Source organism: Corapipo altera, unplaced genomic scaffold (genome assembly GCF_003945725.1).
Source record: "Corapipo altera isolate COAL_440 unplaced genomic scaffold, ASM394572v1 103, whole genome shotgun sequence".
Classification (NCBI taxonomy): Eukaryota; Metazoa; Chordata; class Aves; order Passeriformes; family Pipridae; genus Corapipo; species Corapipo altera.
Genome location: NW_020884993.1, coordinates 144,722 through 171,687, shown reverse-complemented (window position 1 = coordinate 171,687; position 26,966 = coordinate 144,722). Strand labels below are relative to the sequence as shown.

Genomic DNA, 26,966 nt, shown 5'->3' with positions numbered 1-26,966 from the left:
AGGGGCAATCATGAATTATCATGGAGCAGGGGCAATCATGAATTATCACCTGTTTAACCAACTTGGAAAACGTCAACTTGCTCCTGCTGGGTATGTTTGGGAAGGAAGAGTTCCCGAGGCACCACAAGGCTGAATCTCCTCCCTCTGGTGTCTGAAAGGACAAAGGAGTGAGGGGAAAAAAATCCCTCCTGTACTTGTGAGTCCTTGCTGTGCTTGCAGGGGTTTTGGGGTGTTTGTGTCCCAGGGTGTGCCCCGAGCAGACAGGAAGGAGTCCTGGCCCTTCCTCAGCACCTCTCGGAAATGATCTCAGGGGTTCCTTGTAGAGCCCTTTTCTAACCACATCCTGAATTTTGCTGACAGCTGGCTTGGCTGCTCACCTTCTGAGCTCAGCTCACCTCTGGAGCTGTGGGAGCTGAGCCTGTGTTGTGTCTCATTTATTTTGGGATGAATGTGCTGCCTGCTGATCCAGCCCTCCGGAGTGTGCTGGTTTGGAGCCAAGTGCAGGGAAAGGTCCGAGGCTTTTATGGAAGGGTTTGATCAGTGCTGGACCAGTGCTTTGAACAACACCCAGCAGTGCCTGAGCTGGTCACCTCTGCCTTGTCCTGGCAGCTGGAATCCCTGTCCAGGAGCTTCCTGAGCCTCTAGCTCACCTGGATGCACCCGAGGGGGAACTGCAGCAGTTTGGGCTCCACGTCCCCTGGGAACAGGCTTGTGCACAGCACTTGGGATTTGTCCCTGTGGTGGGATGGAGATGCCTTGGTAACAGCTGAGCAAGTGCTCCCAAAGAAACCTGTGTCTGAAATTTGTTTCTGGAATGGCTCCACAAGTGTGTTTTATTTTGTCAGTACAAGGAAGTGCAGAAAAGGAGACGCCATCAGTTCTCTTGGGCAGTGTGGAGATGTGATTCCTGACAAATTGCTTCTCCAAGAACCCTGTGAAGTTAAATAAACACAGTGTGAGATTTGGGGTGGTTTTGAGGTGCTTGGCACCCTCTGGATAAATTTGGACCCTTGGGTTGTGGCAGCTGCAGTCTCAGCTGGAGACCCACGTGCCGGTTCCGCCTGGCTGTGTCTCTGAGCTCAGTGCCAGCCTGGCTGCCCTCTGATGAAAGCATGGGACTGTTTTGTCCCACTTTTAGGGATCAAAAATGTGGGTCACTGCGATGCAGGACATGTTAGTGTGACAGTTTTAGCCTGAAGGGACAGAGTTGGCTGAGAGGGGGCAGCGATGCCCGATAGAGTGTGAAAGTCAGGACTTCCAGGTCAGCTATTCCTGATCAATGAGCTTGATGTTGTTCCCAGCCTCTGCTTTAAGCACAGAAGGAGTTGGTTTCACCTTATTCTTTTTCTGGGTGTTAATGGCAAAATTTAAATCTTGGCTTTTTTAGGAGAGAGAAAAAAGGATGCCTATTTATGAAAGAGTTGTGGGATTGCCTGGGGAGGGCTCAGCAGTGGTGCTTTTTCTTGGTCTGAGCAGTTGTGGTCCTGCTGTGCATGGCAGGGCCACAGCCACCACTTCATCACCTTCAGCAGCTCTGGGACCTGCTGTGAATGTCCCATGTCCCCTGGACTGTGTGTTGCTCCATGGATAAAGGTCTGTGTTGGGTTGTGTTTCCTGTGCTGGCTGAGGGCCAGGCAGTGCTGCCGGCGGCATCCAGAGCTCCAGGAAGGGTGGTCCTCCTGGAGCAGGGGGTCATCTGCTCCTCCTAACACCTCCAGGCTGGAGACTCCTGTATGATGTGACCATATGGTTTTATGAGAGGCTGATCCTTCTTTTGTGTGTGTGAGGGAGCAAAATTAAGTGGATAATTTCAGTTACCTGCCTGTTTTACACAAGCAGGAATTAGCCAGGACTCATACAGGAAGGTTAAATTGAATTTTGATCTCCACACACACTGTTAGTGGTTCCTCAGTGTTCATCCTCCTTCACTACTCACGTTTGCAGCTCTAATAGCTGTTGTAGTGCTATTGTTGTGTTGGTGACAGGAGGCAAAATCTCTTTAAGAACATTTTAGGACCTAAAGTGGAAACTGTGATTGCTGTAAATTTTATTATGTTACCAACTGTGATCCAAAGTGGGGTTTTCACCTGGTGTTTCAGTGGCAGATAAAAAAAACACAGCCAAAATTTCTGGTCCTGTTTCTCGCTGCACAAGCACTTCCAGAAGCTGGGTAAAATTCCATGGCTTGTTGTGGCAGGTCCCTGTGCTGGCTGACTCCTGTTAGGAATCGTTAACATCCTGTGTGCAGGTGCCAAGTCCTGGTGCTGCTGTTGGAAAGGCTGTGGCAGTGAAGCCCAGGATTTAGGAGCAGGTTTGGGGTCTGTGTTTGTCCTGAGTGTGTCCCTGTGTTTGTGCCCTGCAGGTCGTGTTGATCATGGACAGTGAAGAAATCCCAACTTTCTCGAGTCCAAAGGAGGAAACTGCATATTGGAAAGAGCTTTCCTTGAAGTACAAACAAAGGTATTGTGGATTTGCAGGCTGGGTTTGCTTCTTAATGACCAGAACTTTGTTTAATCTCTTTCTCTGCAAGGCCACACCAAGATTATTATGTTATATTAAAGATTTTAGAAAGAATCTCTAAAAAGAGAATTTGTAAAGAATTTCTAGCTTTAAAATTCCCAGTTTTGTGGGAGCTGAGTGTTGCTTGCCCAGTGTCTCCATGCTAGGAACTGCAGGCTATGTTCTGAGCATGTTTGAGCAAGAGCAGAGCCCTTTTAGGATCACGTGCACCTTTTATAATTAAAGTGCTGCCTTAAGTAGTATCTTGATGTTTTATCACAAGAAGGCGCCTTTGGGCTCTCCTTGTGTCATTCCTATTCCCTCCAGCTTCTTGTCATGGAATTACTGGTATGAAAAGTGGCTGATTTGGTGTCTGCTGCATTTTATTGAAGTGGATTTTACCTCCCAGTCCTGCCTGGGCCAGGGGTTTGCATCTTTTAGGGGACACGGGGCTTTTTGGGTACCAAAAGTGGCAGGAGAGGCTGTTGTATTGAGTAGTGCTGTGCTTCTTGAGGGGCTTTCTTTGGAGTGCTCCCAGTTCATTTCCTTTGGGAAGCTTTATGTGCCCTCAGTGTAACTCATGTGCAACTGAGCTGAAGCCACTTAGAACCTCTCTGGAGCCCAGAGAGCCCAAGTTGCTTTTTTGTTTGGTTTGGGGTTTTTTTGGGGAGGGAGGGGTTGGGAATGTGGAGGAGCCTGTCCCTGTGGAGAACCCTAAGCTGTTCTTGGGTGTCAGAACATTCTGTGTGAGGCACCAGTGTGTTGTTTCCTAAAGCCTGGTTGGTTTTCCCTGCTATTTGCTGAGGCCTGAGCTGTTACCTGTGGTAAAGATGCAAATTTAATAAGCAAAGTATGTGGAGTGGCTACTCCTGGTATTTAATAACTGTCAGTACTATGAAGCAGGGTTGTGCTGGCTTCCTGACTCCTCATGATTTTTAAGAACCTTAAATTTCCAGGTAGTGCAGAGATGCAGAAACTGTTGTTCTCTCTTCGGTTTTTGACCAAAATCAGGTTAAATGTTTGCTTAATTCATGGTCTCCATCAAATCTCCTACCAGTGGAAGCTGATGGAGTACAAAGTGGTTCTCAGGCTCCCATGAATCCTGTAATAGCCTTGATTTCACACAGGCATTTAAGGCAACTGTTGGTTTTGATGTAAGAGAATTAATTTCCTTTAATAGCTGAGCTTAATGTAATTTCTCCATTTCCCAAATTTTCTTTTTCCCCTTAGAAATCTATGATGACACTTAAGTACTTCAGAACTCCTTTTTTTCCAGCTTTTTATTTTAGAAGAGCTGCAGATTTTAACTGGGGAGATGCTGGCTTTTCCCACTGATGAAATCCTCTCCTTACAGCTTCCAGGAGGCTCGTGAAGAGCTGGCTGAATTCCAGGAGGGAAGCAGAGAATTAGAAGCAGAGTTGGAGGCACAGCTAGTGCAGGCTGAGCAGAGGAATAGAGATTTGCAAGCAGATAACCAAAGACTGAAGTATGAAGTGGAAACATTAAAGGTGAGTCTCCTCTGTAATGGTGTTGCTTCTTCTTTTGGGTATGTCTTGGGTCTCCTTTTAGATCCTCTGGGCTATTCTTGGTCACTGAACATCCAAATGAAGTCAAGGAATTGTCTGTTTATGATCCAGGCTTAAGTATGGCACGTCCTCCAAATAAGGCAGGGAAATTCCTGGCAGAATATTCCTTGTTCACATCATGAAACTCTTGTCATGGAGTTTGTGCTGTGAATTCTGGAGGCTGTGCCAAGCAGGAGCTTTATTAGTTCCACAGGGAACATCAGCACAGCAACATGGGGACAACATGAGTTGTCTTTCTTTGCAAACCAGTCTTTGTCTCCTCAGTTTTATGAGACCCTAAAGGAGGCTCAGAGTGGGTGGTCTGTGCACATCTTTCAGAGAGTCTCCTCATCCATTCTTAACAGCCATTTCTGTGGAGCCAGGAATTGCAGAGGGATCTGCATCTGCAGGAGGTGGCTTTGAACTGATGCCTCTGTGTTAACAAGTTCTTGCCTCTTTTGGAACCTTGAAATAGCATCATTTTGGGTAGTCTTGGCTTGTGTTAGTGAAGACAAAGGTTAGAAATTCTCTAAGTGGAAGGAAGGTTTCTGGGATTACTCTGTGTATCCATTCCCAGCTGTATTGTAGGGTCAGCACATGTTTTATGAGGTCAGTGCTTCCTCCGTGGGGATCTATCTGTGCCCTCAGAGATGGTGAGACACTGTTTGGCAGTGGCTGAGTTTGTGGGCCTGGAGGTTTTGTAGCAGATTCCAGTGGCTCTCATTTTTGCTCATGGACACGTCAGACAGTGTCTGGTCTCAGAGTGGCTGTTGTCAAGGGAAAAGGGGGAGCTGTGCAGTTGGATTTCTCTCTGGCTTCCTGGATGTTTGAGGCTCTGGAGCAGCTGTCAGTGCAGGCTGTTGGGAGGAGATGCAGGGACACATCCCTGAGAGCCAGCTGTGTCCTGGAGAGATGGCTGGGACTTTGTGCCATGTCTGGCTCTGACGTTCACAGCCTGTTCCTTCTCCCTCTCTGATTTTTCCTCTGGATTACCAGCAATCCCAAACCAGCAGCCTGCAAAGAGCGTGATACTTTCTTTGTCCCATTTGACTGCTATTTATCTCCATAATTCTTTCTTCCAGGAGAAGCTGGAGCACCAGTATGCCCAGAGTTACAAGCAGGTGTCCCTGTTGGAGGATGACCTGAGCCAGACCAGGGCCATCAAGGACCAGCTGCACAAATACGTGCGGGAGCTGGAGCAGGCCAACGATGACCTGGAGCGTGCAAAGAGGTGAGGGCTGCCAGCCTCTTCTTCCCTCAAAGCTTGCACTGCATCCTTTCTTTGCCACTCAGATTGGTCATTTTATTCTTCCTTAAAAGGGAAAATACATTCAAAAACCCAAAAACAACCCCCAAGACTCTTGGAGTTCGCCTCCATCAGCTGGTTCCTTGTGTTAGAGCTGGAAAGGCAGTGGGACAACGTGGCTCGTGCTCCTGTGAGGAACAAGCTGTGCAAGCAGAGCCACTGCCTCTGGTACCCCCAGCTAAATGACTTCTAATTGTGGGGCTGGTGGCTCCAAACCCCTTTGAAGTCAGCAGCTCATGCTTTACATAGTGCCTTCTAAACAAACCAGGCCAGAGGAGTCTCCTGGTCCCTTCCAGAGCAGCTGTAGGGAACAATCCTGGCCTTTGTAAGGCCTGGGATGAACAGGCTGCTCTGGAAACGCCCAGTTTGGGAGTAGGTCATGCTTCCCTTTTGCTGAATGGGAATTCTGCCATTGATTCAGGGAGAGCAGGAATGAGCCTCTGGCTATCTGGGAACAAAGATCTGAGAGCTGAGCTTGTTTCCACCAGGCTCATGCCTGACTTCTGACATGGAGTTTGGAAGGAATTGGCTCTTAGGTAATATCCCAGTGCTCTGCTTTCCACACTGGGCTCTGCCTGCCCACAGCTCTGCCCTCATTATTAAATGTACAGCTTTGGATCATGGCTTGGGAAAAACGGGGATGGGTGCACAGGACTGGCTCTTTCCCACACCTCTGGTACATCCCTGAGAGCCAGATGCTATCATGTTCTTTTCATCTTTTTCTCCTGTTTCTTTGGAGTTGATTAGTCCTTTCTGAGCAGCGTTTCCATGGCTTTCAAATGCTCAGTATGACTGCAGGCCTTGCTAACATTTTTCCTCTATTATGTTTCTGAATACACTTTTATGTTGGCTGAGCTGAAGAACCCAATATTCTGGATTTTGTTTCTAGGGCAACAATAGTTTCATTGGAAGACTTTGAACAGAGGCTGAACCAAGCTATTGAGAGAAATGCATTTTTAGAAAGTGAACTGGATGACAAGGAGTCATTGCTGGTTTCTGTACAAAGATTAAAGGATGAAGCAAGAGGTAAGGCTTGTCTGGTTAGTTCTGTGTCTTGCTTTGCTAAAAGAGATGTGTAGCAACCCAAGCTCATGTTTCTAGAAAGCCTCACATGATAAACTTGAACTGGATACATTAGCTATTATTAACAGTAGGTTTTTTAAATGTCCTGTGTAGTCAAGAGGAAAAATTTCCTGACATAGGACAGAATTAATATCAGATTAATTCAGGATTTTAACACAGGTGAGTATAAAAATACTCTGTTCCACAGATATCATAGAATTGAGGAAATGTGCTTTGAAAGTTCCTTTTTGTTATGGTTTTATGCCTCGTGTAGGAAGGGAAAGCACAGGAAATGACAGGGAAATACAGGATAAATGATTAAGTAACTGTCCTGGAAAATCCTGTCTCCCATGTTCCTTCTAAACCCCTTTGAAATCTCCTGGTTTATTTAAGATATTCCAGTAAAGGCTGTGTTTATACCCATAAGATCAGAGATAGTTGGGGTAGTGTTCTGGGATATGGGCAGGAATTGGGAATTCCCCAGTGGATTTCACATTGAGGATCCTGGTGAAATGTTTTTTAATGATTGGGAGAAACTGATTTCTCTGATAATGGAGATGATCTGCTCATAATCCTGTGCCATCCATTAATAAGTTCAGAGGTTAGTGGTTTTCAACTTTATTTCCTAAGAGAAACTTTCTAAAATAATTCCTCAGTTCAGGCCTGGGCCTGAGTGTAAGAAAAGTGTAAGAAAACTCACCTGAACAGGATGGGATTTTTTGCTGTGAACCAAGTTTGCACTCCAATAATTAAAAGCTTTATTGGAAGCTTTATTGGGGTTTTTGTAATAAATATCAAGAGGCAAGTTTTCCAATATGTAAAGTTTTACAAAATGTAAATATTTCTGAAGAAATATATGTATTGTTATTTGAGGTTAGGGCAATAATACTGGGAAAAACAGCAAAACCCAGGGGACTACTTTCTAGAACATTGGAGTAATCAGCCAAAAAGACATCTTGTTTTTCAGATGAGTCATTTGGAAATTTTTAGCGTTTGTTAGGGTAGCAAAGCTGCTTCTGGTTCCCCCTGACAGCAAGCAGGAACAGTAGCCACTGAAAGAACTGGTAAAATGTCAAACTGAGAGATGATATTTCTGATTGAACAGCCTCAGATCCTCTGCTGTGAGCCCAGATTTTCATTTCAGCTCTGCTGTTTTACCTAAAAACAGTTCTAAATATTTGTGACAGCTTAAAAGCTGTAATGTATAGTTAATTTTGCTCTTGCACGTTGTAGCAGATTAAGGCAAGGAATAAGAGGTCTGGGAAGATTCAGGAACAACTGGAACGAAAAGATCACAACTCCCTTGTGATCTTTTTTTGCATCTAGACCCTTCTAAGGATCTGTTGAGCTGTGCTGGATGCTCTTTGTAGCAAAAAGATGTGGAAATGGGAAGGGACAGGGTAAGGATAAGCTGCAGTCAGGGGAGGAGGTGAGAGTAAAGCCTGGCTTTGCTAATCTCCAGCCTGTTTCCCTGTCCTTTGGACTGCCCAGTCTCTCCAGTCTGCTCTTCCACTTGTCAAGGCATCAAAAACTGGATGCAACCCTTGGACTGTCTTTGGCTGGTGTGGAATTCTGTGGATTATTAACTGGAAAAATAAGATAGGAATTAGAAACACGGGGATAGGTCATTCCTCTGGTTTTTGCAACCTCTCCTGGAGCAGGAGCTGAGTGTGGCCCAGCTGCAGCATTTGTGTCCAGCTGCAGTTTTTGTAACACTCTTTCCACGGAGCTCACACTGCAAATGGAGAAAATTCCTGAGGGAAAGTCACCTGCCATGATCCCAGGGACCACACAGCTCCCAGGGCCAGGCAGGGCTGTTTGCTCCCCCCTGCTCCAGCTGGGATGGGAAGGGGTGGGATTGGGCTGTGACTGTTCTGAGGGGTGTCCCCACTGCTGGAGAATCCAGTTAATCCAGGATTGCTGCAAAGCGTCTCCTCTTTCTCTCTCCCAAATGAACAGGGAGAGTGTTTGTGACAGAAATCAGTCTCTAATATATGTTTTTTGTGGATTTTTTCCTTCTCTCCATCCCCAGACTTGAGGCAAGAGCTAGCAGTGAGGGAAAGGCAGCAAGAGGTGACCCGAAAATCAGCTCCCAGCTCTCCCACTCTGGACTGTGAGAAGATGGATTCAGCTGTCCAGGCCTCCCTCTCCTTGCCAGCCACACCTGTTGGAAAAGGATCAGAAAATAGTTTTCCTTCCCCCAAAGGTACCATTCCCAGGAGCTGTGTCTGGGTGTTTGGCAGGATGGCCAGCCTGGTGACAAACCATGGTGCTCCACAGGGAATGTGGGTGTGGGGATAGGGGGATCCCACACCTGTGTTTAAATCCCAGGACAGCATCAGGTGCATTTAAGGAGTAGGAAAAAAAGGAAAAGAGCATGGAAAAAGCATGGAAAAGAAGGGCAATGAAGCTCAGATATTGCTTTTGTGGGGGCAGGGGTTTGCACTGTGCAGTGGGTGCTGCAGTGGAGCACTGAGGATATTTGGGATTACAGGGAAATGCAGGGACTGATATTCCTGCTCCGCTGTGGAGCAGCAGTGGCGGGTGAAGGGTGTCAGGAATTCCAGAGTCTCTGTTCCCACACTGACTCCTGGGGGGTGCTGTTTTCTTCCTGAGGCAGTGGGATGTTACTGCAGTCCCCTTCCCCCTCTGGAAGGCTCGGGACAGTCTCAGGGATTAATACATTATTTTTCCAATGAGGAGGAGCAGATTCCAGCGGGAGCTCTGGCTGGATTAGATGGATTGTGGTCAGTAGCTCTGCAGATGGAGAGTGCATGAACTCTGCATGTGGGGCTACTGGGAACGAGGGCAGTGGGCAGGAATTAAGCTCTAGCATTTTTCCATGGCTGGTGATCATGCAGTTATTGTGGGGTAATTGTATCAAGTGTCTGCTGCAGGATTTGAGATTTAACCTTTTTTTCATGTAGAAGTTGATTTATTTGAATTTTTAAAATACCCTGAACTGTGGAGGAGTGGAGCACGGAATAACATGTGTCTGTGTTTGCAGCTATACCAAATGGGTTTGGTACCAGCCCACTTACTCCTTCAGCCAGAATATCTGCACTCAACATTGTGGGAGATCTGCTACGGAAAGTGGGGGTGAGTGCTCTGAACTGCAGCTCTGGGCTCTCCCTGGGGCTTCTGTCCTTGTGCTCAGTCCCAGCCTTGGCCTGTGCTGAGCTCGTGCTGTACCTTCCAAATCATCCACGTTGTGTTTAGTCTGTTATAATGTAATTTTTTATATTATTTTGATTTGTAAAGCGAGTTCTGATGCCAGTTTGGGGGTGATGAAATTCATATTTGGGGTTAAAAGTTTCTCAAGGACATGGGTGTACAGAGTTAGGCACTGTCAGCTGCTTGTTCTGACCTCAGCTGGGGCCTGCAGCTCCCTCTGCCCTCAGGCTCTGGGTGCCTGCTGACACCTGAGATCAGGTCTGCTCATGTGAGATCTCCTCTTCTGGGCAGAGGTATTGAAAACTAAAATGAAAATAAAAAAAACAAAACCAAAAACAACTAGAAAGCTTTGGTAAGAAAGTGAGAAAATAAATCAGGAGAAAGCCAAATGCTCCCATCTGTAGTTGGTGGGGAAGTGAAATGCATGAGCCTTTAAAGGGATTACTGCTGTAAGCAGGGAAGAAGTGGTTTAAACATCTGTTGCAGTGTTGTTCAGGGTTTTCAGTTGGACAAAGACATGAGTTTTGAGCTCTGAGGAGCTGGCTGATGAGCCTCAGGGGCTGTGTTTGAGTGGCAGCAGGGCCAGGCTCAGTGCTGGCTCTGCCTGGTGTGTGTAACCACCCTGAGCTGGGCAGGAGCTGCAGTGCAGACAGTTGTTTTAGCAAAGTTGGGAATGAAAAACTGCCTTTGCTGCTGCCTTTTGGAGCCAGTGAGCCTGTGCTGGGTTTGAAAGGGCAGCAGGACAGCTCTGGGTTACAGAGTGACATGTTTAAAAGGGGATCATTGTGAGTAAGAGTCTGCAGGGGATTTAGGGAGCTTAACCACAATCCCATATGATTACTCTGCAAGGACAGGAAATGCCAAATAAGCATGCTTCCTTCCCAGCCTCACACAGCCACTGACACACAGCTCCAGCCCAGGCACTGCTTACCAACAATTATAGGATGCTCAGGACCTGGTTTGGGTTTGGCTGGGCCTCATCCCGAGCCTCAGACTCCCTGTCTCTGCAGGAATTTTCCCCTCAGCTTTCCTGCTTGCAGCTGAGACAGGGAATCACTTGGCCTGGATCCCAGTGGGCAGTGACAGGTGCTGTGTCACCCAGAGACAGGGATTGTCTGTAGCTGCCTGTATAGCCCATATTCCCTAAGGAAGCTTCCATGGATTCCTAGGAGAGTGTACAGTGCTCACTTACCTGTGGCAGCACATCAGGTGGAATATTTGTGGAACAGGTCCGAACCCCACGTTTTTGGAGACAAATTTTAGTCTCCAGTTCATGGATTTGCTCCATGCACAGGGAGGTGTAAAGAGTAAAGACCTTCTGCCAGACCAGATGGACATTCAGGATAAGCCTCAGTCTGGGATAGTGACAGGAAGGGCAGGTGATGTTCTGGACGGAAGGAGGGAATTGGGATATTGCTCCTCGTCTTGCCAGGAGTCAGTGGATGAGGCAGATCACTCTATACAGGGGGAAAAGATCTCACCAGGATTGCATGGAAGTATCAGAGATGGAAGTACAGAGATGGAAGACCATGGCTCAGCTGCTGCCTTTGCTTTGTCCTGACCGCTCTGTTCTGAGGTGTGGCAGTGGAGCTTTACAAACTGGCTTTGGTTTGCAGGCCAAGATTGAGAAAGAAATGCCAGGAGAAATTGTCCTGGTGAAAAAATCAACTTCCCAAATACACAGTCCCTCTGGAAACCTGAGAATTCTGCTTTAGGCTCAGATTAGCTCATGGCAGCCTCACTGCAGCTGCTGAGGGAAGGGCTTTGGTAACTTCTGCTGGAGTTGGCTCCCTTATCTTGGGTAATTATTTCAAGGTTCATATGTTCTAAAATCTGAGCCCTCATGGAGCTGAGTAATGCCTGGCAGTCTGCATCAGCATCTGTGTGTTTCCTTTGTGGTTTGGGTGACAGAGGAAATGACAGCTTTGTTCCCATTTTTTTGCCAAAGGTGATCACACTGGAGTCCTGATCATGGCCATCCCGAGGTCGTGGCACAGCCTCACCTCCAGCAGCAAAATACTTCCTCCTAGTGGTTTTATTGTTTTGACATTATTTTTTTCTCCCCTTTCACAGGCCTTAGAATCCAAATTAGCTGCTTGCAGGAACTTTGCAAAGGACCAGGCGTCACGGAAATCCTACATTTCAGGGAACGTCAACAGCGCCGTGATGGGCAGCAACAGCACCAAGTACCCACACCCAGGGCACACCTCCTTCTTTGACAAAGGGTGAGTGAGGGACAGCCCTGCCCTGCAGGGAACTGCATTTCAGCAGGACTTCTTCTTGTCTTGTCCTTGCCCACCACAGCTTCCATCCTGTAGGACAAATAATCCGTGGGGCCAAAGTCTCCAGGGCACAGGGAAGGTGCTGGTGCTGATTTCTGGAAAGCAAAGAGAAAAGTAAATGTGGTTGTCTCAGCTGGTGGGGTGGCACTACCTGTTCTGTCCTGCTGCTGCCTCATCTTTGGTGGCTGTAAAACCAAACCCCAGGCAAAAAACCTGCTAGTGGTGAGTGTGGCCTTTGAGAGGATCCTGGGGAAGGCGATGTGGAGTTGCCATCTCAGGGAAGCAGGGCTGGAGTTGCCATAGCTCCTGGTGTGCTCTGGGGATGTGGAGGTTCCCTTGGCACAGCTGAGAGCAGGCAGGAGTGTTCACTTGCAGGGTGGAGCCCTGGGTGCTCACTTCCCTCTGCATTAGGGGAAGAGATAAACGTCACTGATGGTGTAATTGTGGCTGCTGGGGGGTGACAGGAACTGCTTGCACAGGAAAAACTACCTCATGTGACTTGCCCGTGGTCAGAGCTTCCTCTGGGATCCTGGGAAGTGGTTCCACAGGAGGATTTTCCCCAGTTCCTGTGAGCACAAGGCCCTGTGGGTGTATAAGGGTGAAAAGCACAGTGGTACTAGGGGCAAAACACCCCTCCTGCTCCCTGCACCGAGGTGATATTCCATGTTAAACCTCATCCCAGTGCAGTTTAATGCTAATAGTCAGCACATGTTAATCCTACATTTATTTTAGAGAATGAGATGAGCTGTTGCCAGTCTGAAGAGAGCCAGACAGCTGAGCTTCCCACAGCCACCTCCTCAGCTGACTCCACTGCCGTGTGGGAGCAGGCAGAGCTGCATCTTACAAACTGGCATTCAGGGTTTTTGGAGCCACTGCTGTTTGGAAGGGAAGAGTTTGGAGATTTAACAAAGTCACTGTCACTTGCAAATCAGACCTTAGGGCTGTGTGTGTGCTGAGGGGGCTCTGCAGCCCCCCAGCAGTGCTGGCAGGCCCTGCTGGGGAGGGATTGAGGCAGCTCTGAGGAGGCAGCAGGGCTGAATTGAGTGTGGTGGGACCAGTCAGCTGATTGCCCTGTGGGGGTCTCTCTGAATTCCCCACGTTGTCATCACCCTTGTTATCTGGGCTGCTGCCTGCAGGAGGAGCAGGTTGTGGCTGAAAAAGGCTTAGAAACCTTGGCCCCTGAAGGAGCTGCAGCAGAGGTGGTGTTGTTGGGCAGGAAAAGGGGTGGAAATGACTGATGGGCTCATGTGCAAGTTGCTGGAGACCCTGCAAGATAATCAGTTAAGCCACACAGGTATGCCTGGGTTAGTCCTGCTTACTGCAGCCCAGACCTTTGGTAGCACTCAAAGCAGTCCTTCATCCCCTTCCTCTCCTTTTCTGCCAGTTCCTCACTGGCCAAGCCACACTCCTTGAATTGGAAGAAAAAAATCAAACCAAAAAAGTGAACTGGATTCCCTGGAACATGAGATCAGTGTTAGCAGCATGCAGCTCCCTGCACTGCTGGGCCTGCAGGAGGGGGGACAGGGTGTTCCTTCTGGGCTGTCCCTTGGTGTGTGTGCAGGATGGTGACACCTCTGCTCCACAGAGTTTTGCCATATTTATTCCCTCACCTCTGAAGATTTGGGATTCTCTTTTCTGCATAAACAGCAATACTGCAGACAGTTCAAGTGGAAAATGTCCACACCCAAAGGTGAAGGATAGAAAGTAATTAGGAGAAGGTTCTATGCACAAATGGAAAAACACCCACAAGTGTTGTGCTGGTCAGAGCTCACCCTTTCTGGGGGATGAATTCTGCACTCAGTGCTCAGATTTTGGAAAGCAGTAGCTTGTCCTTGTCCTCTGCACCCCCGTGTGCTGGCCCAGCAGGGTGGGTGGCCCAGGGCTGTCCCTCCCACTGGCTCCTGCTCCCCTGGGTGTCTCAGCTGTGCCCCTGAGGTGCTGGCAGTGTGTGCAGCTCCTGCTCTGTGTCACCGTGTCACTGGGGGCTGCACTGAGCTGTCCCCACGTGGGGTCAGCCCAGGGCCCAGCAGGGCAGTGGCTGAGCTCAGGCCATGCTGGGTGGGCACGAGGGGCTGAGGGGAGCCCTGCCCTTCCCTCTGCCCTTCCCTCCCCTCTCTAACCCCCTGCACTCTCCTCCCTGCCCCTGAGTGCTGCTGGACCCTGAACCAGCCTCATGTGGTTGTAGATGTGACCCAACCTGCCTGAAGAGCAGACGGTTGTTGGGTGCTGGGGTTGGGGCAGAGGCACCTCAGCCCCATCCTTACAGCTCTGTTTGCTTCCCTTCCTCTGCCATTTTGCTGGTTAAAGTGTTGGAGGAGTCCCCAGCTCTTGTCAAGCCCCTGCTCTTTGCTCTTTGCCCTCAGAGTGGAGCTGGGCAGGAGCTGGAACAGGGCAGCAGTGCTGTAGGGGACGACAGCAGGGCTTGCTCCAGAGCTTTACTGGAGAATTGGAAGAGTCAGGACTTCCCTACTTTATTCCAACTCCCCAGTGTCGAGTGTAAGATGAGTTTCCTGCAGACTTGTTCCTTCAGGAACGTGCTGCTTCTGTCCAGGTGCCAGGGAATGGCAGAACAGCACCTGGAGATGTTCTTGGATAGATATTTGGGCTTTTTGCTGTTGTAATTGTTCTTAATTGGTTATTAAAGTCAGTCCAGTTTGGGAACAAAACAGCTCTGGCCATGAAGGGCCCTGCAGAGTCCTGGCACTGGGGTGCTTGTTCCTCAGGACATTAACCCCTTGTTCCCCTTCCTACACTCTTGAATGCCAAAGTCCTTGGAGTTGATGTTTGTTCTTAGTTATTTATCTGAATCAGTTGGGCTTTGTTTTAATAAAACAAGCTGCAGTTTGAATGTGAGGAGATTCTTGCACACTTGCAGCAGTGCCATGAAGCAAGTATGTGTTACCCACAGCCCTGCTCTCTGTACACCAGGCTGGGAATTGAGGCTCTTTTTTGGGTCCCTGGTCCACCCTGTAAAAAGTTTCCCTGGAAAAGGGGGAACTGTGGCTAACTCAGGTGAGTAATCCTGTAATGTGCCCGTGCAGAGCAGGGTCTCCCTAAGCAGAGGTCAAAGGTTTGCTGAGGTTCAGTTTAACACCTTTGCTTTGCCCCAGTTCCTGCATCAAGGGTTATGCTCAGGAATGTCTTTTTTGTGTACATAAACTTTCCCTTTCTCTCCACTAGGCGTGAAAAGGTCATATTCCCCACCTTGGTCATGGGTAAATGAATTCATTTGCACTGATCTGCTGCATGTGCTGTAACCTGGGGCTTGGGGGGCAGAGCTGGGCTCTGCTAACTGCACGAGGTAGTTCTTAGTGTCACACACTAATAGGCCCTGATCAAAGCCCAAGGCTGTCATCTCTCCTTCTCCTGACTTTAAATAAACCTCTCTGGTGCTGTGACCTGTTGCAAACGTAAGCCTGAGTGCTGCTGCTTTCTTGATCTGATTAATACTTCAAGTACCTGCATGATTCTGATTGAACTGGGCACAGCAGGGACACAGAGGGAAGTGTTGCTGCTCTTGATGGAGTTCATCTTCAAAGTTTGCCCTTTGGTTGTGGTTTTCCTTCAGCATTTTGTGGCTCTGGACTTGTTGATGTGTGGGTGATGTGCTTCTGGCTGAAGGGAAGGCAAGCAAGGGCTGGAGAGGGGGAGGACAGTGTGGGGAGGGACAGCACTGCCCCTGCTTGGTGTCAGCAGCCCTGCCCAGCACAGCCCTGGCAGCAGGAAGCAGCTGGAAGGAGTTGGAAGCAGTTGGAAGCACAGATGTGCCACAAGGCTGGGCAGGTCCAGGCCTCTGGGGATGGGGGTCCTGCACACAGGGCTCACAGCCCCCACCTGCAGTGACAAAGCCAGGCTGGTGTCCCTTCCCTGCCTCTGGAGGAAGTGTGGAGGGTTCCCTGTGCTGTCAACAAGGGCAGGTTCCTGCCAGTCTCCTCCTCCTCCTCTCACATCTCTGCTGGGTGTTCCTCAACCTCCTGGTGCTGTTGCTGCTGCCCAGGAGAGGAGGAGATGTGTGTTAGAGCCCTGACCTGCCTCAAAACTCACTTTTCCTCTGGTTTTCTTGTGGCTCTGCTCTCCAAGTGTGCTTTGACCAGCTCCATTCACCCTCCAGGCTGGGCTATTCAGCTCCAGGAGAATCTTCTGCTGAGGTTTTGTTGGATACTTGGAGTTTAGGAAGTCTTGGAGATCAGGTGCTAAGTACAAAACAGCTTGAAATGCTGTTTAATGAGTCAAAATCTGTCATTAGCAATGAGGGCAGAGACTGTGGCTGGAAATGGGCACAGAGCCCATGGCACTGTAGGGACAGGCAGTCAGAGACATCCACCAGGAACCACTGCAGGGGCATTTCCAGCTGCTTCTACCTCTGTTTGGAGCACTGGAACCTGGTTTCTTGGGAAGCCCAGAGCAAGGGCACATCACAGAGTGTGCTGGGGTGGGTCTGAGGGACAGGGATGGGGGAGAAGCAGGAGAGGGACCATGCTGGGGTTAATCCCTGAAGGCAAGTCTCTGTGCAGCTCCTTGGAGACCAAGCACAAGGGCTTCTCTTCCCAGCTCTGGGAGCTCAGACATTTTATTGGTTATTTTTAGCAGTTGCTCTGTTTAAGGTGTTTTACTTCCCTTTCACTCTGGTTCTCACTCCAGCAACGCTGATTTCTTTCCCTTTTTTTGTGTGTTTTCATGTTGCCACCAGAAATCCAAGGCTGGGTAAGACCTCCCTAAGCTCAGCCCCAGTGCCAGCTTCCAGTATCCCCCAGCTGCTGCTGCTGGTTGGTGCCTTTTGCTGTGCCCCAGCACATCCAAGCTGCTGCTTTACCTTTATTTCTGCACCCAGAGCAGGTTTGGGCTGGTGGGATGTGCTGAGCCGTGCAGGCAAGAGGCTCCTGGGGGGAGCTGCCTTCCTGCTTTCATTAGCAAACAACGGAGAAACCTCAAAAGGCTTCTAAACAGAGTTTTTACCTTTCCCACCTTCAGCAGAGAGGTTTCTGTGTGCAGTGCAGTGCTGGGAGCTCTCCACACTTCGTGCTGGGGGACACTGGGGACACTCAGTGCCCACAGCCCTTGCTGGCCTGGCCCTGCTCTGGGGCTCTGTGCCCTTCTTGTGTAGGGCATCACTGGATTATTTGTGACTTAAGCAGGGTTCTGGAATGTCTGTGTGGCATCTGGTCATGTCTGTGTGGCAGCCTGGGCTAGTGGAAGGTGTCCCTGCCCATGGGTGATCTTCAAGGTCCCTTCCAATCCCCAAACCAGTCCATGATTCTGTGACTGTCTGTGCTGATCCTCTGGTGCCTTCATGGCTTGTTTGGGAGCCTCTGGAGGTGGGAGAGGCACCCAACCTGTGAAACACATCCCTGTGCAGGAGCTGAGGGGGCAGAGAAGTGTCACCACCCAGAGGGAGAAGCACCTGCCGAGCCAGGAGGGACAGGAAGGTGTCCCAGGGGCACAGGTTGGGAGCAGCTGGGCCCCAAACCCAGCAGTGTTTGAGGGGGACACAAGGGTGACAGGGATGTGGGAGGGCCAGGGGCATGGGGTGGCAGGGACAGAGGGCTGACAGGGACACAAAGGTGCCCAGGAACATGGGGGTGGCAGAGGGAGGTGGCAGGGACATGGGGTGGCAGGGGCACAGAGGTGGCAGGGGGCTGTGGAGGCAGTGACTGAGCCCTGTGGGGACGTGTCCCCTCCTGCCTGGGCTGGGGGGCACCACAAGGACCTGGTGGCACCTCCTGGGGGCTTGGAGGGGCCCAGTGGCCCTGCCCTGCTGCCCATCCCACTGTGCCATGGCAGGAGCTGCCAGTGCTGGCCTGGCTGAGCTGCAGCCCCAGGCACTGTCCCAGGGCCTGCCAGTCCCAGGGTGGCTCTGGATTTAGTGCAGGGAATGTGGCAAATCCACGGAACTTTACCATGACCCCTCAAACACTTCCCAGCTCCTGCTGGTGGCTGGCACTGTTCTCCAGCCCTTTCCACATGGACATTTTAACCTGTTTGGTGTTGGCTTTTCTGTGGAGGTCTTTTTCTCCCTGTCCTGCTTGGCAGAGGTGTTTTCCAGCTGGTAACTCATTTGCAGAGTCATATTGGGATCAGGTTGGCTCTGTGCCCTTCATCCAAACAGGAACAGGGAAATACATTTGTTCCCCAGCCTCTCCAGCAGCTCTTCACTGCAGGCAGGGAGGGGTTTGCCTTGGAATTGTAGCAAAGCAACACTCAAATGGGAGCTGAAGTTTCCAGCTGAGTGAGGAGGAGGTGAGAAGGGTTTCTCCCTGCTCTGATCTGGTTGTGGGATGTGGATGTTCCAGCCAGAGAAGGACAAGAGCAGCCTGGCTCAGGGTGTGAATCTGTCCTTGCTAGCAAGCAGTGAGCTTTTAGTTCTTCACCTGCTGTTCTGGTAGGATTTGGGAACTGCCCCTGCACTGGCAGCACCCTCCTGGCTGTGCTGGAAGGGTTTGTGTGTCCCTGACCCAGGAGGAGCAAGGTCAGCAGGGAACATCAGCTGCATGGGAATGGTGTGCTGTGCTAAAGGGAGTGTGGGAATGGCTTCAAACTGCCAGAGAGCAGTGTTAGATGGGATATTGGGAAGAAATCCTTCCCTGTGAGGGTGGTGAGGCCCTGGCACAGGTTGCCCAGAGAAGCTGTGGCTGTCCCATCCCTGGAAGTGTCCAAGGCCAGGTTGGACAGGGCTTGGAGCAACCTGGGCTGGTGGAAGGTGTCCCTGCCCATGGCAGGGGGTGGGACTGGGTGGCCTTTAAGGTCCCTTCCAACCCAAAGCAGTGTGTGATGCTGTGAACAGCCCTGCCCTGCCCTGGGGTCACTGCCATGAGTCCCTGAGGCAGCAGTGGCATCGAGCAGGATGTGACCTCCCAGGTTCAGCCTGGAGCCTCCCACTCCCAGGAGGGCTTTTCCCCCATCAGCAGAGCCCTCACACTGCTTTTCCTGCTCCTTTTCCCCTGCAGCCCAGGCTGTCTCCTGAAGTGTCCCTTCACAAACAGCTCTGCCAGGACACATCCCAGTGGCACCTTCTGGGGTGCTGGTGGCCCAGGCAGAGCTGGGGACAGTGCTGCAGGGTGGGACATCGAGGCAGGACCTGCCCTGCCCTTCAGGGGTGTGAGGGTTCCCCCCCCAGACCCCACATGAGAGCAGGGTGCTGGTTTGGGACAGCAGTGGGGTGGATGTGCTAATCCAGGGATGGAACCAGTGCTGGTGTCCGGGCTGGGGGCAGCTCAGGGGACCCTGGACAGATCTGTCAGAGCCAGCACAGAGCAGAGATGGCAGAGCTGTCAGACCCACCCACTGCTCTCCCAGCCCACCAGGAATCAGGTTCTCCACACCTCCAGCAGCAGCCTGGGGGAGGGGGGAGCCCCTGGATCCCCGGGGTGGAGGGTCCCGAGCTGCTGCTGCATCCCGGTGGGATCGGTGGAGCACAGAGGGAGCTCTGCTGGGCTTCACCAGAGCAGACATTGCTCTGTGTGTGTCTGTCCCATCCCGGGGCAGAGCCTTTGTCCCCAGCCCCGAGGGACACGGGGACGGAGGTGGCACCGGCCCCAGCCCTGGGGCACAGCCCGTGGTGACACAGCCCCGGGACTGTGCCTTCCTCGGGAGCCTCTGCCCACCGCGGCACTGAGTGCCAGGGAAGGGACAGGGAGCTGATGGTGGGAACAAGCCTGCGAGCTGCTGGCCCTGGCCCTTGAGCTGCACAGACCCACAGAACCCCACAGGGCTCAGGGTCTGGGCAGGAGCCACTTGTCCTGCCGGGCTGGTCCCGTCCCCAGCACATCCCTGCTCCAGGGCTGGGCACCCACCTGGCGCTGGAGGTGGGACCCGTGTCCCGGTCATATCCTGGCCCTGCTCCCACCCTCCCCGGGCTGCCAGGGATGAGGGGGAGGAGAGGGGTGGGTTTTCCAGCTGCCGGTGAGGGGGAGGTGAGCAGTGCCCTGTCCCTGTGCTGCTCCTCCCCTGACGCGTCTCTCTTGTCGTTTCCAGGGCAGTGAACGGCTTTGACCAAGGGCCCCCCGGGCTGGGAGCCTCCCGACCGTCCTCGGCGCCGGGGATGCTCCCCCTGAGCGTATGAGCCGCGGGGGGAGCGCTTGGACTTGTATTTGCTTTTCTCAGCCCAGCAAGAGAAGAACTGCTCCCGATTCCTCCCCCTTCCCACCCCGCTGGAACATGACCCCGAGAGGAGACCCCGAGCTCACGGCCCTCCCCGTCCCGTCAATACAGTTTGTTTTCTCTGTCGCTGTAGTGGACGTTCTGTGCCCCACGAGGTGCCACTCCCAGGGCTGTGTTTGGGGGCACACACGAGTCCTGCTCCCCAGCCCTCGGCCCTTTGCTTCCTCTCTGCTCTGACTCCAGCACTGGCTGCTCCTTCTCCAGGCTCCCCCGTCCCTGCAGCTCTGCCCTCCCGGGAAGGCTCAGACCCCTGGAAAGAGGCCCTGGGGAGGGTGGGCGATGGCACCTGGGGCGTTGGCACCTGGGAAGTGGCTCCAGGGGGTGTCTCAGTCCCGGCTGCCCCAGTGACTGTGTTGGAGCCGGCAGGGCTGGAGGAGCCCGTCCCAGTGGCACAGGTGGGCACACACAGCAGGGCCGGGCTCCTCGGGGGCAGGGAGGTGGCACAGAGGGGTGACTGTCACGAGCTCCCCCAAATGCCCTGGGGGAGCTGGCAGGGCTGAGCTGTTCTCCTGCAGCTCCTGCCCCTGGGCAGGGCTGTGTCCGGGTGCTGTGCCCTCAGGTGTCCCCACTGGCCCGGCCTTCCCCCCTCACAGCTCCACAGCAGCTCCAGGAGAGCGTTAGGGAGCCCCTGCTGCAGCTGCCCCACTGCTCATGAGCCCCCAGACCCTGTGACCATCACCCCCTGCTCTGCCCCGTGTAGGACCAGAGTGTCCAGTGTCCCCTGCAGGTTCTGTGACAGCGTTGGGCGACTGGGGGACCTTGTGGGTCCTGGAAGCGACACATTTGTGGGATTTCTGTCCATGTGCCTCGGGGTCAGTGGGTTTTCAGCCTGAACCAGCAAAGGGGCCAGGGTGGAACTGGGGGTGCTGAACTCCCTGTTCTGGGCTGGTCCAGCACGTTCAGGGGCTCTGCAGCTCCCAGGGGGTTTAGTTCCGAGCGCTGATTAAAACCACTGGCCCCGCAGTGGAGGTGGGATGTGCCCCTTTGCCCTTAGGGTTTGTATGGTCCTTCCTTCCTGTGCATCCTCTGCTGCATTTGACTGTTTACATTTGTTTTATTGTACATAGATTTGTAAACATAATACCTTTGCCTGAGGTCTTTGTACATAACTTGGGCTTTGTAGCTTTATTTATTCAGCCTCTCTCTGGCATGTTTCTGTAGGATGTACCGTTCCACCCTGGTGCCACAGCCATGATGTGGTTTCGAAAAAATGAAAACAAATGAGAGTAATCTTCCAAAAATAAAGTTCTTTTAATGTGGAATCAGTGGATTTTGCAGAACTGGTGGCTGTGGCTCTATTTTGTCCCTGTAGGGTTTTTTGCCAAGTGCAGGGAAGGGGCCAGTGCTGAGGTGCTCCTGTTATCCCACACCCCTTCCCTTGGGAATGTTGCTCCATAGCTCAGATTGGGTGCATGGGAACAGCCACTGCTGGAGCTGGGGCTGAGCAATCCCCTGTCCCACAGCAGCCTCTGCTGCTGGCACTGCATTCGCCAGTGGAGCAGTGGAACACGGTGGGGTCAGTATTTAATTTGGGGAGGAACCTTGGGAAGTGTTGGAAGCTCCAGCTGCCAGCCGGGGATTTTTGTCTCCTTGGAGCAGCTGGAAGATGTTTCCTCTGCAGAGGAGCCGCGCTGGGGCCCTTCCCGGGGAGCTGCATCCCCTCCCAGCTGCGGCCCCGGCCCTGCCCCGCGGCTGTGCCCGACACACGGGCCGGTGCTGCCGCTCCCAGGGAATCTGGGGATCGGCTCCGGCCCGGGATCGGCTCCATCCCCGGCGCTCCCGGGACACGGCGCTGGAGCCCCGGCCCGGGAGCAGCTCTCCAGACCCCCCTGCCCGCCCCAGGGTCGGGGCACTGCCCAGGCTGGCCCTGAACCACTACGGACACACTGGGCAGCACATCCTGTTCCTCCTGGGAAGCTCCTTCCAGAGCATCCTGAACCGATCCAGGCCCAGCTCCCTCCCGGGGGCAGTGCCCTGAGGGGAGTGGGGTCACCTTCCCTGCAGTGCCCCCCCTCGCAACTCCCAGCTCAGAGTGCCTCCTTCTCCAGCCGTGCCAGAGGCAGGGAAAGCCCTCCCTCGCCCCCTGCTCCCTCCCTCGGCCCCTGCTCCTTCCCTCGGCCCCTGCTCCTTCCCTCGGCCCCTGCTCCCTCCCCAGCACAAGGAGCAGCAGCCGGGGAGGGGAAGGAGCACCTGAGGAAAAGGTGCCCAGGGCTGACTCTGGTTCCCGGAGCTCGTGCCTGGGACCAGCCCTTGTCCTCAGCACTCATCCCCAGCAGTCCCTCGATGCTGGGAGGCTCCCAGGGCCCAGTCAGGCTGCTGGAACTACAGGTACCATGGGAAGGGTGGGAGCAGCAGCCCCCCTGCCCCTTCCAGCCCCACAGCCCCCCCAGTGAGCTCATTCCCTCAGCGTGTTTTTAACCCACTCCCCTCCCCGGGGCCCACCCTGGTCCCAGACCCAGCCACGAGCCCCCACCCAGGACCGGCCCCTGCAGCTCTGCCCCCCTCAGCCTCAGCTGCCCCTCCCTCCTGCCCCAGCTCTGCCTTCACCTGAGGCAGGTTCTGCACCCCAGGACCCCCCAAACTGCCCTGGACAGAGCCCAGACCCTGCTAAAGGCAGAAGGGGGGGCTGTGCCCTGAGCTCCCTTTGTGCTCCAGTGGCATTTCAAAGGCAAAGGCTCAGCTCTGACCCAGCCATTGATGCTGTTATTTAGTTCAAAATAAAAGGAAAAAAAAACCCGAGCAAATAAAACAGGAAGAAGGGAAAAGGCAGCTTCCAGTCATATCTCGTTTATTAAGGTCTATGCCAGCCTCGGGAGAGCTCTTCCAGTAAGTAAACAGAGCAGGCGGCCGCATCTAGAATGAATAAATTTATTGTCTTACAAAAATCATTGTCTAGAAATATGGGTATACAAGAAAACAAGATATTTGCAGTCAGACGCCTGGTGGTCAACAGCCAGTTTGATTAAAAATATCCAAACACACACAACAAAACCTTCGCGACAGATGTTAAAGCTTTGAACCAAAAAAAGGGAAATCCATGGGTTTTGAGCATGTGGCAGAGGAAGTTTCCTAGTTAACACTGATTCATTGTCACTAATATCAATAATACCACTTGGACTAGAGAGGTACATGATATGAAGCACAGTCAAAATTAATACATTAAAATCATTGTTATATAGGCAAATTATATATGTAACGTTGTCTTAGTACTGTAGTGTCTAAGGCACTTTCTGTAATGTCAGTTTTCAGCTATTTCAACAAAAAGAACGCTAACTACTCACTGTAATACTGCTCAAAATAAAAAAAAACAACAATAAAACAACAACAAAAAAAAAGGATTCACATCCACTGGCATGTTAACTCGTAGGCAGGCAACATCCATCCATCCACCACGGGAGCCCCCACAAGCCCCCGGGCCCGCAGGACTCCCAGGGGGCTGCCAGGGGGTCCCAGAGCCTCCTGCACGTGCAGCCACTCGGCTCCACGGCCTGGCCACGGCCTGGCTCAGCCTCACGTTAATAAATTAGCTTTGCCTGTGTTGTGTGTTTAATTCCCACTGGTGTTCACATTAAAGGAGCCTGGATATCTACAGGGAGGGCTCTGAGCTCACGGGTCTGTACAGGGGGACGGGGACCCACCTGGGTGTGCCTGGACTGCATGAACACAAACGGATGGAGCAGGTGCTGAGAACACTTCAAATGGTATTGCAGGTTAAAAAAATGGACACTACTCACTCATCCCTACACTTCCCTCTAACACTTCCCAAGGCCGTTTCACAGTTCACTCACGGATTGTGTGCGGATCACAACAAGGAGGAGAAAAGAAAAGATACAGGTGCGGTTTGGTCTTCACTGATCCAAGAGACTCAGCCCAGCCAGGGGCCGGCGAGCCCGGGAGCCTGGAAGGATGCTGGACACAAGGCATGCATAGCCATGGCAAGGGGTCTGTCCCGGCCACCCACCCGCTGGGAATGACGGTTCTGGATTGATAAAAAAAAGTTTCATCCTTCACATGATGCTTTTAGAAAATGGCTTTACAATGAGTTATCTGGAAAAAAGAGATGCACTGAACAGAGACGATCCCGGTTGTTCGCTATATATAAAAAAAGCAGTTGTACCTATATCTGAAGCAGGGTACAGTGTGGTGAGGCTGGAGAGCCTTAAGACATGGTTGACCTATGATAAGGAGCCTTGTAGCACATGCCGACGGGCCGTAAGGCAGGTTTGGGGCCACAAGGCAGTTCGGTGGGCAGGACAGTCCTGTGCTCCTGCCGGGGCTGGAGAGGTCTCTGCATGCAAAGGGGGCTCTACTCGGCGGGGGCGGGCGGCGCCTCGTTCACGTCGCTGCCTTTGCTCTCGGCGTCGTCGTCCGACAGCTCCAGGGAGGCCCCTTCGATGTGCAGCTGCCGCCGCCCGGAGCGGCTCGAGGAGAAGGTGATGGGTCCCCCCCTCCTGCAAAGCACAGCAGGCAGGGATTGCTGGGGCGTCCTGCCCGGCCCACACAGGCATCCCACAGTGGTTTGGGTTGGATGGGACCTCAAAGGTCATCTCCTCCCACCCCCTGCCATGGGCAGAGACACCTTCTACTGAAGAATCCCAGAATCTGCTGAGTTGGAAGGGACCCACAAGGATCATCCAGTCCAACCCCTGGCCCTGCCCAGGCCCATCCCCAAGAGTCACCCCCTGTGCCCCAGAGGATCAGCCAAACCCTCCTGGAGCTCTGGCAGCCTTGGGGCTGTGCCCACTGCCCTGGGGAGCCTGGGCAGTGCCCAACCAGCCTCTGGGGGAAGAACCTTTGCCTGAGATCCAACCTGAGCCTGCCCTGACACAGCTCCAGCCATTCCCTGGCTGCTGTCCCTGGTCCCCCCAGAGCAGAGCTCAGTCCCTGCCCCTCCTCTGCCCCTACCCAGGAAGGTGGAAGTGCAGTGAGGTCTCCCCTCAGTCTCCTCCAGCTGAACACACCAAGTGCCTTCAGTGTCCTCACACATCTTCAAATCAAGGCTCTTCCCTAGCCCAGGTTGCTCCAAGCCCTGTCCAACCTGGCCTTGGACACTTCCAGGGATGGGGCAGCCACAGCTTCTCTGGGCAACCTGTGCCAGGGCCTCCCCACCCTCACAGGGAAGAATTCCTTCCCAACATCCCCTCTAACCCTGCTCTCTGTCAATTTAAATCCATTTCCCCTTGTCCTGTCCCTCCAGGCCCTTGTCCAAAGTCCCTCTCCCGCTCTCTCGGAGCCCCTTCAGGTACTGTAAGGTCACAGTAAGGTCACCCTGGCAGCCCTCCCTGCTCAACCCCACAAGAATGTGGCAGCTCAGCACCAGGTCACCCAAGGGGAAAATTTCCACAGGGAGTCTCAAACCTCTCCCCTGCCCCAGGAGCCAGCACAGTGTGCTCCAACACCTCTGGCATTCCTGCTTGGTTTATGCCATCACCTTAATTTTGCAAGTCCCAAATAATTTAAAATGCTGTCTCTGTAGGAGCACCAAGCACAGACCAAGCAATGAAGAGAGTGAGTTCTCTCAAAAACTCCAAGAGCTGCTTAGTGAAGCTCAGCTCAGCTCAGCACCCTTGAGTCAGGCCCAGCAGCTCAGCCCCTCTGTGCCTCCTGCCACGGCCTGTGAGCTGCAGCTGCCTCAGCCCTGCTGCCTCCCCCTGTCCCTGACACACCCTGACCCCAGAGACCTGCTCTCAAAGGAACTGCTGCAACACTCCCACCAGTGCAGCCCAGGAAAAACAGGATTGGTACCAGCCACTACAGAAGCACAACTGAGCCACGTTCTCTGTCACATTTACCTGCAGAGGCCCAGGGAAGCTGCCAACATAAACTCCAAAGAGTTTGAGCTCAAGAGCTGTCAGGAACATCCCTGTGCTGTGGCAGCTTCACCAGGCTCAGTCCCCCGTTCCCAGCAGACTCCAGTCTGACCCATTCCCTAATATCAGGAGCTGTGCTCCTGCAGTTCCCCAGCTGGGTGCTCCCCAAGGATGAGTCTGTGGGCTCCCACGGGCTGGGATGACTCCCTGCTGGCACTCACCTTAGCCTGTTTTTGAGGGTGCTGACCTCCCTGCTCAGCCCCTCGTTGGCCTCCGTGGCGTCGTCCAGCTCCCGCTGCAGTTTGCGCCGGGACGCGTTGGCCCGAGTGGCCTCTTCCTCTGCCTCCTCCAGCTGCCTCTTGAGCTGCTTCATCCTGGCATTGGCCTTTTCCATCTGAAACACCCAGCCAAGTACTTGGGATCACACCAGAAAGCTGCCCCCCATGACCCCTCCCCTCCAGCCTCACTGCAGGCTCAGCCTGCACCCCTGAGCTGGGAACACCACGGAGCTCCCGGGCCTGGTTTAGTCACCAAGGTAGATTTCCTCAGACATTTTCTTTACAATTCTTCACAAGCCCTTCCTACCCAAAGGAGGTCTCATTGGCCTGTTCAGAGGAACAGCCCCCCCCACCTGCTCCTTGTACTGGTCGGCGTGGCGACGCTCGTCCTCCACCTGCATGAACACCTCCTTCAGCTTCTTCTCCGTGCGCCGCACCAGCTTGTTGGCAGCTGCTCTTTCCCTGGAATAACCAAAAGCCATCATTTGTCCCAGTACTTGAAGGCTGGGAATACAAGTTCTGTCCTTCCTGAAGGCTCCTGTTGTGTAACTGGTACCAGAGTCCTCTGAACGTGCCTGGCACCAGCAGTGGGAGGGACTCAGTGCTGGTGTGCCAGGGACTGGCTGGGATTGTAGAATGTTAAGGAGTTAGAATGGACTATAAAGATCATTTAAACCCAAGACCCTCTGCCATGGGCAGGGACACTTTCCACTAGACCAGGTTCCTCAAGGCCTTATCCAACTTGGCTTTGAACACTTCCAGGAATGGGGCAGCCACAGCTTCTCTGGGCAACCTGTGCCAGGGCCTCATCACCTGCACAGTAAAACATTTCT

The 26,966-nt window shown here is 52.6% G+C and overlaps 2 protein-coding genes across 10 annotated transcripts in view; one reads left to right on the top strand and one right to left on the bottom strand.

The window, feature by feature from the left end:
* The window catches only part of NDEL1 (nudE neurodevelopment protein 1 like 1), a 28,026-nt gene extending 6,719 nt beyond the window's left edge, over positions 1 to 21,307 (top strand). For 4 of the 6 annotated variants that reach the window (XM_027666484.1, XM_027666490.1, XM_027666488.1 and 1 more), the window contains exons 2-9: positions 2,363 to 2,460; positions 3,854 to 4,007; positions 5,147 to 5,295; positions 6,260 to 6,396; positions 8,465 to 8,638; positions 9,440 to 9,531; positions 11,680 to 11,831; positions 19,860 to 21,307. In XM_027666484.1, coding sequence (XP_027522285.1) covers positions 2,375 to 2,460; positions 3,854 to 4,007; positions 5,147 to 5,295; positions 6,260 to 6,396; positions 8,465 to 8,638; positions 9,440 to 9,531; positions 11,680 to 11,831; positions 19,860 to 19,947 — 1,032 coding nt within the window. In that variant the 5' untranslated portion in view covers positions 2,363 to 2,374 and the 3' untranslated portion in view covers positions 19,948 to 21,307. Of the gene's footprint in view, positions 1 to 2,362; positions 2,461 to 3,853; positions 4,008 to 5,146; positions 5,296 to 6,259; positions 6,397 to 8,464; positions 8,639 to 9,439; positions 9,532 to 11,679; positions 11,836 to 15,068; positions 15,104 to 19,859 lie in introns of those variants that run through there. The other 2 variants (XM_027666486.1, XM_027666487.1) reach the window with 2 other exon arrangements.
* A 1,503-nt stretch (positions 21,308 to 22,810) lies between these two features.
* The window catches only part of MYH10 (myosin heavy chain 10), a 101,908-nt gene continuing 97,752 nt past the window's right edge, over positions 22,811 to 26,966 (bottom strand). For 3 of the 4 annotated variants that reach the window (XM_027666482.1, XM_027666481.1, XM_027666483.1), the window contains 3 exons: positions 26,487 to 26,595; positions 26,077 to 26,249; positions 24,352 to 24,496 (listed from right to left, as the gene is read on the bottom strand). In XM_027666482.1, coding sequence (XP_027522283.1) covers positions 24,352 to 24,496; positions 26,077 to 26,249; positions 26,487 to 26,595 — 427 coding nt within the window. Of the gene's footprint in view, positions 24,497 to 26,076; positions 26,250 to 26,486; positions 26,596 to 26,966 lie in introns of all 4 variants that reach the window. The other variant, XM_027666480.1, reaches the window with a different exon arrangement.